This window comes from Protopterus annectens, chromosome 3.part0 (genome assembly GCF_019279795.1).
Source record: "Protopterus annectens isolate FY-2018-M chromosome 3.part0, PAN1.0, whole genome shotgun sequence".
Taxonomy (NCBI): Eukaryota; Metazoa; Chordata; order Ceratodontiformes; family Protopteridae; genus Protopterus; species Protopterus annectens.
The window spans coordinates 1,716,504,853-1,716,516,998 of NC_056731.1; the positions used below are offsets into that span (position 1 = coordinate 1,716,504,853).

Genomic DNA, 12,146 nt, shown 5'->3' on the forward strand with positions numbered 1-12,146 from the left:
CTCTTTCAGTTAAAGAGATCTGCAAAGGAATTTAAAAAATCAGCTTTGGGTTCACAGGACCATTGCTGAAGTGTAAATTTCATGTCATAGTCAATTAATTAACTTATTTAATTTGCATATTTACTAAAATAATCTACTTGAGGACTTCACTGGGGGCTTCAGAAATCAAATTGTTAGTAGGAGTTTGGGACCAGTGTGTTTATGCATTATTTTTTGTTTATTCTTTCAGCTGCAACTGGTTTCTGCTATTCCTGGAAAAATGGTCTGTGAGATGAAAGTTGAAGAGGAGCACACAAACAGAGGTGGCACACTGCATGGAGGACTGACCGCTACACTTGTGGACTTTGTTTCAACTACAGCACTAATAAACACAGAGCGAGGTGCACCAGGTGTCAGTGTAGATATGAACATTACGTAAGCTGACCACATCTGTCTTACTACCCTATTACATATCTGTCATATAGTGTAACATTTTGAATATGCTGTTTAACAATTTATTTTTGTATACATAAGTCACCTTCCTGCACTTCCTCCAGTCCCAGATGCTTAAGTTAAGTTTTTCCTTTCATGATTCTGTGGACTCAGTTCAGTGGGCTTCAGTATTGCACTCGGCTAGGAATGCCATTTCTAAGTCACTGGTATTGCCTTACTAGTATAGTATGCATCCTGCAACACAGAGTTTTGCACTGCAGCATAGAGTCCTAAGGGAAAATACCTTAATGGAGCAACAAAAATGTTATATTTGTTCCAGTCTATCTTTTGGAAAGAAGGGAAAAGAGAGAGAGGAAGGGGTAAAAATTTCCACAGTACTTAATCCTATAAGAGGCTGATATTAATTTATAGTCTTTATTTAAAAATGGTGCGAGCACAGCTCTGTATTACAGACTACTAGTTCGGAAGCTTAGTCAAGTCCTAAGCAACTCTGGAATATCATCAAACGTGTTTCAGAATTATTTATTTAGTCATTCATTTGACTTTGTTAAATAGGTAACTGGTCCAAGATAGTTTTCAGCCATGACCCAAGCCAAGAGGCAGTTTTTCAGAGCAATGTTTACAAAACTGATTACCCCCAAGATGCATTTTAAGCCACCATTTGCATTCCATTTATGTTATAACCAACATTTACAGTTCAACAATTACTAAATTTGTGTTTTACATAAATATTTATGTCAGTGTATTCTGTACAAAGTTACTATCACTAATCCAGTTCCATACTACAGTTGTGTTTTTACATGAATGGTGTTTACACAGATCTCTTCTTTATATACAAGGATACAATTGTGGTTTATTTACATATTTTCAGTGGTTATATAGCTGTCTGAGTGTTATAGCAACATGTTGCTGAGTGTAGTGTTTTTGTAGGATACCTTAAGCACCAGTTCCCTAGATCTAACCTGTTTCCCTTATATTTGCTAATGAGGTGTGATTTAAAGAACTTTTGAAAAATAATAATTTTGCTTTTTTGTATTTTTTCTGGTAAACTATCTCATGCTTCAGGGGCAGTTTTGCAGAAGGCCCTTTCTGTTGTTGCCCTGCTAAATGTGGTCTTTTCAGCTGTCTAGGGCGTCTTACTTGGGTTATCCTGAGGATTTCTGACTAGTAGTATATTTGTTCAAAGGTGAGCAGTACCTTTTAATAGCTTGTTTGTTACAAGGTATTTAGGAAAAAAAATATGCTCTTGCATTAAGTGGTAAGCATTTGGTTTTCTGAATGGTATCACATTGGTGTTTCCTCTTATAAATGAATGAATATGAGTATTTTCTTCTTTTCTGATTGAAGAGTATTAATATTTTGTTGGGAGTTTGACAGATTAGTGGTAGATAACACTTAAGATGTGGAATGAGAACGTTTTTTGATGTTCAGTCTTCAGAACTTTGTTAAACTGTTGCTCTACTTGGATAACTTGTTTTCGAACAATAATACCCAGGTACCTTTACAGTTCACTTTAAGGGTGTGGATGTTTTTTTGTAGATCCTTAATGTTTAGAAACTGAGTTTCTGTACGTCTCTTCTGGTTTCCTAGTATTATGGCAGAAAACTTTGGGGTATTAGCTGTTAGATTATTAGAAGTCAGCCAGTTCCTTATCTTGACAAAATCAAGTGCATAATGTATTCAGAAATTAATGTGCCCTTGCAAGTATATTATCATTGGCTTACAGTGTGCAGTTGATGTTTGGTAGGTTGTAAGGTAGATTATTGATAAATAGAGAGGATAGCAGGGATGTCAGCAGTTGTCTGTCCAGAATTCCATTTGTTGTACACCCTGTCTCTGAGATTGCATTGTGAGGTCTTTTTGTTGAGGTAATTTTGGAACCACTGAACTGCTTCTTCAGCAAGACCAGTATTGCCCAGCTGTTAAAGTAGTAAGTGGCAGTCTGCACTTTTGAAAGTGCATTTAAGATCCAAGAAAATGGCACCTGTGAGAAGTCTGTTTTTCATATGCTATAGACATATGGATAGTGAAAGTATATAATATTGTTAGCATACCGTAAATGTGACAGAAGCCTGGTGTTTGCGAGCACATCATACTTTTGAATATATTCCAATATTTCTAACTAGATTAACTTTCCAAAAACTTTAGCTGTAAGGCAGGATTTGGCTTGTAATCACTGATTATGGTGAAGTGGCAAGTTTGGAGAGGGGGAGTATTAATGAGTGTTTAAAATTGGATGGAAAGGCTTTGGTAGTGAGAATGAGATTGAATATATGTTGCAAAGGGTGGCTTGGAATAGTAATACTTTAAGTAGTTTGGGGCATGAGATGTGGAAATCCTGGGTAAAGGTTGTAGTCTGTTTTATGTAGTACCACATTTAAACATGCCCATGGTCCTTTTTGTATAAAAAGCTTTTGGAGTGTATCTGGTATAGTCCTTCTGCAATAAAGTTTTTAAGTTACAATTATTTTTGTAAACAAAATTGGGTTTTGTGGTGCTGCGGTAGTGTTGTCGCCTCACAGTAAGACGCTGACCGGTTCGACTCTCAGCTAGAGCGTCTTCTGCGTGGAGACATGCGTGAATGGGCGTACCTTCGTTGAAGGTTGTGCATTAGGGCTGGCAACTCAGCACGTAAAAATCAACTGCCAATCAGTAGAGGAGCGGAGTTCCGCTGTGGCGACCCCTAACCGGGAAAAGCCAAAAAGACACAACAACAACCTGCTGCTTTAAACAACTCATAACCTTCTAAAAATTTCCAGTTATTTTGAATTGTTTTACTTATACCTATACTATCCACAGTCATGTCCAGGCTACAAAACAACTTTTGTGTACAGTATAAAAAAGGAAAATGTTAATAACGCCCTTTACAAACAAACACACTTTAGAATGTGGCTAGTACAAAAAAATTATTTTTTCCATTACTGAATAAGGAACTTTTGATTTAAAGGAAGGGGACTTTAGGAATTTTTTTTACAACAGAGACAAACCCTTTGGCAGATAAACTAGAAGCTGATAAAAAACAGGGCTCAATGAAATGATTAGTATAAAGTGCTTGTTAAGAGAAAGAAGATTGCATTTAAATAAATTGTAATAATTTTTATAAATTAACTTTAAAAGTATATTTTATGAGTGTATTTTAAGGAATTTATCTTTATATTTCTATTTTTAATAGGTTAATTGAATGAATGAAGTGATTAATTGGGTAGGGTTTGCTATAAAAGTAGTGTCTTATATATTGAATATTGCTCTGAAGAAGTCTGAGGATGAAAGTGCTTAAATATAAAGTCTGTACGCTATTCTGTGGTTACGTTTTTTTCTGCTACTTCTGCCTTTATTGTGCCATCCATGTCCAGTACTGTTTTTTGGAATTTATAGAGTAGATAGTTTATCAAGTATGTTTGTGATAACAGCATCTGTGGTTGTATTTTCCAAGGCTGGTAATTAGCCACATGATTAAGGTTATGTGCTACTTCCTGTGCTCCAGTGTTTGAGTCCTTTAGTGTCCCTTTACCTACTGTGTGGCCTTGGGCATGTCATTAAACCAGACTGTGCTTTGGGGCAGTTGGGAAATTGGGTTAGGCTTGTCAATGTCCACCTGACTCACATATCTCGTTAACTACCTATGAACCTATAAGAATGGGTCTGGTGACTCCTGCCTTAGTAGTTCTGTGGACACCCTTGCAGATATAGCAGAATTTTCAAAGGCTGCTTTTGTTTCTCTTGAAGCCTCTTCCTAGCAGCAAAATAACTGCTTATACTTCCCTTTTTGGGAAAGATGTTCATTTTACTGAAATCATCCTTGTTTAGATACTTGGAGTGTCAGCCATTGGTGGTTTCATCCTCCTCATTTTTAAGAGGTGCCTTCCATCTTCATTGCCCAACAAAAGGGCAGTGGATCTCTGCTTTCCATTTTCACTCCACCCTCATTCTCACCAGACAGACATGCAATTGGTTTCATCCTCCTCATTTTTAAGAGGTGCCTTCCATCTTCATTGCCCAACAAAAGGGCAGTGGGCCTTTTCCTGTGAAGGTCTGCTTTCCATTTTCACTCCACCCTCATTCTCACCAGACAGACATGCAATTCTACTCCAGGCTGTACAGCTCCATTCAGGTTTTCATTGTCTCAACAGGTAATCCCAACCCAGTCCTGTTTCCTCAAATATAGCCATTTATGGCCCCTGCCCTTACTTAAAATATGACATTTTCTTCTTTGTCTGAGACCCCACTGGTTAGGAAGTCCATAAAGTGTGTTTTTAATAATAAACATGTTTAGCCTCAAACTAAGATTGAAGATGTCATTTTTTAAATTTTGGATTAAGCCCTGCATCCTTCTTCAGTTCCTAATGATATATTTTGGAGATTTGATAAAGTGCATGCTAGAAGAAGACAGAGATTTGGCCCACAGATGCTATCTTCTTTCCATAGTGGAATTTGCATCAGATTGTTTGGGTACCACATAGGCCCTTCTGAGTAATTTCTACCAGTCATGGACACTTAACACACTTATCCAGGAAGGCAGTATTTTCCTTTACGTATCCCCTCCCAAGGACTGGGAAGTCTGCACAGAGATACCGAAAACGGATCTCACCTTATATTCTGTATCTGTAACTTTGTAAAGGAACACAATTTCTTTGAAGTAGGTGTCCAGCGCCAGATAGACTCAAAGATTGGCTGTCTAGGAAGTCAGTGCTACGATCCTCTACCTTGTCTGTCAGAGCACTTAACTAGCTTATGCAGATTCTTTATTTTCTTTGAGATTTCCTTGATGAAGCCATTCATTTGGTAAAGATTAGCCTAATAACCTAAGGTGACCACATCTCCCACATTTTTCTTCGTGCTGGTCTTCTTGGCATATACTGTCAAGAATGTGATAGTCAGAACATCTTGATCTGGCAGTAGTGTACAGCATTACTCCTGTCTGTGATTGACCCCCTTTTACAGGGGATGCTGCCTTCCAGTGACCAGTGCTGCTCAGCTCAGAAACTGATAAAACTGAAAAGGAAAAGGACCTGTCTGAAAAGGAGGTGCAGACCAGCAGGGATTCATAATTTTATTTGCCCTACTTTTTGGTACCATAAAATGGAAGGACCTTTATCCCATTGCTGATGTAAACAACTTTAACACCTGTAAGAATTTTTTTGCATAGACACTCTGTGAGACTTTCACTCTTTATCAAAAAGAGACTTGACTGTGTGCAAGTTTTCAGAATGCCTGTCTGCACCTCAAATTTTGAAGTTAGAAGCATGGAATGTCCTCACCTATGTAAATGCCTATCAACTTCAGTTCAGGACCCTCTCATTTAGCCTTATTGCAATGCCCAGAATATTCGTGAAGTGCTTGGCAGTAGCTGTGAGACTTTAAGGAATCTAAGTATATGCCATGCTGGATGATTGGCTCCTGACAGCAAAGAAAGTAATATCCACTGCAAGAACTCAACTTCAGTCTCCAAGGATCACTATCAGTTGCACACAGTTCTGACTGATGCTTTTTCAGCTCTGGACTTATAGGTAGTTCCCTAGGTAGAAGGATGTGCTAAGCATTTTACCATTATGAAGATGAGTGGACCTGAAGTCCATTGTTCTCTGGATTATCTTCAAATCAAGAAGACCCCAACTCATCTTTGAACGAGACCACCTGGATTTATGGCTGCCTTCTTTTTAATGATCCCCAATATAAATCTTTGCATGATGGTGCTTCAGTGGACCATCAGTGTGGAGTGGCAACAGGATTTAAAGTTTTTGGTTGCCGTAATGTATATTTCCATAGCATGCTGGGCACAGCTGTCTTTATGGCCAAATTTTAGAAATTTATTAACAAGGAAACTTTTTTTGGATCTTCATCCCATAATTATTGTTAGCACTGATGCATCTTGCTTGGATTAAGGAATCCATTTAGGCAGCCATAGAGCCTAAAGTCTCTGATTCAGGATGGAAGTGAAACCTTACATCTGTGTCTTGGAGATAAAATTGGATCTGATGCTCTTTTCATTCATCAACAGTTGGGTTCCAAATCTGACTTGGCCACATTTCACAGACTTTGGATCCATCTCTCAAGCTCCTCCCTCGACCCACAATGCCCTAGTCCATCCCCAATACCTCATTTGCTGCCAACACGCACGGACATCCATCCTCTCTGATGGCATTAGTTTACTGCTAGGCAATTGTAAATGCATTGGTCTAATTTTATATATCCTATTCTTCATTCTCTTTTACATTTTATTATGTATTTATATATTTAAACCTTACATCTCTCTAGTTTTTTGAGTTTTCTGTGTCAGGCCTCTTACTATTTATATTTTTTTTAGTACAATTGTTAGTACTCTCTTTGTATTTCTTTCATTCCTACCCTTTTTTAACAGGGTATTCTTAATTACCATTGTTGGTAATTTATTATTTACCTATCTGTCAAAAAAAAAAACTCTCTCCTTTTCTTTATCTTGTATAGACCTTTTTTTCTGTCATGGCTGATAAGCCGACAGGTTTTAAGAAATGTGCTTCCTGTGGGCATAAAATCCCTAACTTGGATGCTCACAGGGAGTGCATTCTCTTTCATAAAGACAGGATGATCTTACAAACAAACCCTTCTTTTCTACCAAAAGTGGCTTCTGAATCAAATATAAATAAAGCTATTAATTTATAAATCTTCTTTCCAAAATTTTCGAACAAAGGAGAATATCTGCTGCATTTGTTAGATGTTCATAGACAACTACTTTTCTACTTGCACAAAATGAAAGAGTTCATTGCATTTCCTAGATTTATTCTCAGCAAGGCCTCTCCTTAGGCCCATTCAACTAATCCATGGCCAGCTCGGCTGCTTTCTGGTATAGAACTTCCACTGAAGTCAGATCCGTAACCCAGTTGTTGAGGAAGAATGAAAATTGACAGCACAGATGCCCATTTATAGTGAGTACATAACTTAAATTTCTTTTGATTGTACAGTCTAAGAAGCCGCTGACGACTTTGTGCCTTGGTAACAGTGCAGTCAGCCTTGGCAGTAACATAATATATATGGTGTGTGAACAAGCAGTGGGGCACACATTCCTAACACTTGTACAGGGAGGCCATTAGGATTATGGACTTGAGTTACTCAGACCAAGAGCTGTCTTGTGAGAGTTCACATTCTAGTGGATAGACTGAGTAGGAGCTGCTTTTTATCCACAAATAATCCCACAATCCAACAGTCCAGCAATGTCCAGAATGATTTTTATATTCTGGGTTTACCCATTTTCTGATCTGGCTGTACCTCCAAGCATTGCCAAGTGCCATAGTTACTTCCTTCTGATTCCCCCACCATAAGGCTGTTTGAGGGATGAGATGGCTTCTTCAGGGCCACAAGAGATGTGGCATGGTTTTTCCTTTGATGTACAGGTTTCCTAGTAAACGCAAGTCATTTGAAGTCCAAAAGATTTTTCTAACTGTGTTTTAGCCCTGAGCCTGAGTTTGTTTTTACAACATAATGTTCTTGTTCTGCCTTTTAAACATCTTACCTCAAACAGCTTTTTGATCCTTCATCAGAATTTGCACATCCCAGCCCACATTCGGTCAAGCTGATGGTACAGTAATAGCCTTCAAACTGCTCATGAATAATAGTCATGATTTTAAAGGCTTTTCAGAAATTATCCAAACAGCGAAATTATGGGGATAAACGGAACCATTTTTTTCCATCTTAACTTTTTCAGAGGCATGGATCTGTTCACTTCTTCTATGGTCTGAAGTTATGCAACATTCAAAAAAAAATTCAAGTCTATATTTAGTCACTTATCTTTTACAATGCTCTTGGTACCACTACCAAATTCCATTTAGGCCAGAATTGTACTCCTGTAGCATCCATAAAGACCTGCAGAGCTTTTACGAAAAGGGCTTTTCTGCTCAGATATCTATTCATATATGTATTTGTCTCCTGAAGACATTCACTTTGTTTGAAAAATGTAATACATATATCTTTAAACCTGCATCATATCCAGTGGTTAATACCTTAAGACTAATTTAATAGTAACTCTCACTTCAAGTAGGAGGATTACTGTGCTTTGTTGGCTTCTCCTGTGTATTTGGTATTTTGTAAGCATGTGCCTGTATACTAATTCTTTTCATGCTAAAGATTGCTAGTCCATCCATCATTAGCTTGTGTATTCATATCCCTTTATTTTTCCCAGAATTTAAATTAAGCAGAATGGTTTCATCATAGTGTAAGCATTCATAGATAGTTCAGATACTGTGTATGGAGCGCCAGACATTTCAGACAACACTGTTCAGTTATTTTTATTTCCTGAAAGCAAGATGTTTATTGCAGTGCTTCTTGAGATGGCTTTCAAACTGCATTGTATTTGTTATGAGAAGTGTGATGCCCCTGCACTGGCCCAGTAATCGAGGAGCCTCAATCCTCTCCACTGGCAACACTGAGGGATGTAAACAATGGGAGGATGACAAGTACACACACAGTAAAGTGCAATTTCCCTTAAGAGCATACAGAGATCACAGTCAGTCTGGGGCTGGTTTCTCCCAATCCCCAATAAGACTCCCCACTGGCACAGCTGTAGGGTTGAGAGCTCAGCCAAGTGGCCAAACCAAACCTCCAGCACCCTCTCTGTCCACCCAGTGCTTTATGTCCCTACCCAAGTAACTGACACACACACTTTGAGATTTGATTTATATACAAAAGCACATACATGTGCCTGGAAAATGCTGGCACAGGTTTACTAACTATGCCTCCTTCTGCCCAGACTGTAAGGTATTACCAGCTGCCACCAGCCACCCTTGCATGTCCGCTACTATAAGGCCCTTACAAAGGGTGTCCAATCCTACTCTGTAATGTTACTATTATCCAAATGGTAGTTTTAACCAAGAGCAAGGCTGTTTAGGAGTGGCCTATGTCTCACAAATATCAGCCACAAAGATAGGTTTAAATATATTTAAGAATAAATAATAAAAGAACAAGACAATACTCAGAAAACAAACACAGCTACTTCAGAGTTCAAAATCACAGGAAATATTTTAAGATAACATTGCAGGACAGTCTCAAATAAATACAGAAAACATCTAAACTAATCTTTACTATATTCCTAGCTATATCTAAGAGAGATACTGTGCCCTGAATCTTACGTACAGACAGCAAGTGCAGACGATGATGATGAGAGGATGTTCTTGCTATGTCCAAGACAAAATACAAAATGCACAGTCTCTCTGTCTGAGAGAGTTCTTAAATTAATATCACATTTTACTGCTGGGTTAACTTGGGTAACATCACTCTTGGTCACCCGACTTCAGTTCCCAAGCTAAACAGAAACTTAAAAGAATTTTAACATCTCTGTCTTAAAAATACATCTCTCTCAGATGTTTGCTTAGAACTGTGTAGCTGCTAGAAAGTCATAAAGCACTTTACATTTTAAACTCTGTAATTACTTTTCTTTCAAGACAATAGAAAAACTTATAGCTCTAGACATTATGTCTGCTTCTGCATTGAAACTAACTTATGTGAAGTTGTTAAATCTCACCGTTTATTCTCACTGATGGGTTCGGAGCCGATCCTCAGCTTCGACGCGGCCGATAGCAAAGCTCAAGGTTTGCCAGTAGCTCGAGACCAAGCCCCTTATCCCATGATGCACTGCTGGAATTACCTCCGATCTAGTTTGCCGCGGCACAGATCTCGATGTTCCAGATAGCTCGGACCAATATTAATCGATAGATTAATTTATTTGCAAGTTTAAAAACTTTTTTTTTTGACTTTCTTGATAGGATAGTATATATATATATATATATATCTTTCTTGATAGTATATATATATATATATATATATATATATTTTTTTTTTTTTATTTTATTTATTTTACATTTGTTGACCGGGCTAGTCTTACTGGACATATATCCGTTTTCAGTAGAGGCCCGGGGAGAAAAGCTCCAAATACACGAAGTAAACAATTATTACAAAAGAACAAAATAAGCATAATACAAAAGTACCAGTGTCATGGTCGACAGTTCATATGGTCGACAGTTCATTTGGTCGACACACCCGTCAGGGGACCTCCATCCTTCATTGCAGTCTCTAAAACTGATTGCTTGGCTGTTCCACTTCCCCAAATAGCCAGGCTTCATTCACTCTAAGATGACACAAGACAAATTCTATTGTCTTCTCATAAGCCATCCACCAAAAAACTATATCGCAGTAAGTGGAAAAGGTTCTCCATTTGGGCCAGTATACAAACAATTGACCCTTTCCGAGCTCCTTTGTCATCCATTTTAGAGTTTTTGACAATGATTTTTAAGGAAGGAGTAGCAGCTGCCACAGTTCGGGTTCAGTTAGCCGCCATATCAAATTTCCACCTTGGATTCGATGGGTTAAATATTATGGCCCATAAGTTATCTAAGGTTTTTCTCAAAGGTGTTTTTCACATGAGACCTCCTGTCAAAATCCCTTATTCATAGGTTCATAGGTTCATACTAGGCTATCTGCCCTAGGGCATTTATAAGCCTAGCCAGAGTGTGTTTGGCTTTCGGCACCCATTTTAAATTAATTTTGCTATGCCCTTTTTCGAGGTTAGTTTACTGTGTCTCTGTCTAACAGTGACACAGAAGTGATACCCGGGGTAAACCTACGATCTCCCATCCACTCATCAAGATTCCTCTTGAAGAGAGTCAATGAGGGACTCTGCCTAACCTGGACTGGGATTTTATTCCAGAGTGAAGGGAGCCTCTGGGCTATGAATCTGTCCCTCCAGCATGTCCTATTTATTTCAGTGCTGAGGTTCAAGTCTCTCGAGTGTGTAGCTCGATGGGATTTGGATTTCCTGAGGTGCAGCATGTCCATTAATTCCGGATTGGACATGGCTTTATACATCAGGCACAGATCGCCTCTGAGCAGGCGGTATGCCACTGAGTAGAGCTGGAGTTTCTTTAACCAGGCAGCATATGGCATCTGTTTGAGCCCTTTGATCCTCTTGGTGAGGTACTTTTGGGGTCTTTCCAGTTGCTGCAGGTGTCTGGTAAGGTACATCCCAAAAGGGGCATTGTACTCAGTTATGGGCCTGATAAGGGATGAGTAAAGAGGCACGATGACCTCCCCTGATCTAGATGTGAATCCCTTCATGATTAGGTGGGCTATATAAAATGTTCTTCTAACCACTTTGGCCACATGGTTGTCAAATGAGAGATTGCTATCAACTTGGGTCCCCAGGTCCCTAATTACTTCTTCTGTACTTAATGGATTACCACCTATGTGGTAATTTGTGGGCACTTTGTTTTTGCCAAAGGGGATGACTATACACATTTTGGCATTTAGCTCGAGGCCATGGCTCTGGCAACAGTTGCCTGTTTCTATGAGGCCCTTTTGGAAGATGCTTGTGTCGGCTGGAGAGTCGATTATGGCGCCCAGTTTGCAGTCATTTGCGAACTTGGTCAGCCACAGTCCTTCCGTGTTGGCCTGTACCTCCGAGAAATATATACCGAACAAGAGAGGTCCCAGGACTGAGCCTAGTGGGACACCACTTGTAACTGGTTTGGAGTCTGACATGGCTCCAGCAATTCTAACCATGTGGGTTCTGTCCTTGAGCCAGTTTGCAACCCATCTAGTGAGATAGGGGTTTATATTTAAGCTGGTGAGCTTATCTATAATGCCCGAGTGGGGTATTGTATCGAAGGCTTTTGCGAGGTCCAGGTAGGCTGTGTGGACCATCTTCCCCTCGTCAATGGCCTTGGTGACTGTTTCAAAGAAATCGACCAGGT

At 39.0% G+C, this 12,146-nt stretch overlaps 1 protein-coding gene across 1 annotated transcript in view; it reads left to right on the top strand.

The window, feature by feature from the left end:
• Positions 1–12,146, top strand: part of ACOT13 (acyl-CoA thioesterase 13) — a 115,585-nt gene that overhangs the window by 89,060 nt on the left and 14,379 nt on the right. Inside the window, exon 2 of the mRNA XM_044065750.1 lies at positions 230–414. Coding sequence (XP_043921685.1) covers positions 230–414 — 185 coding nt within the window. The remainder of the gene's footprint in view (positions 1–229; positions 415–12,146) is intronic.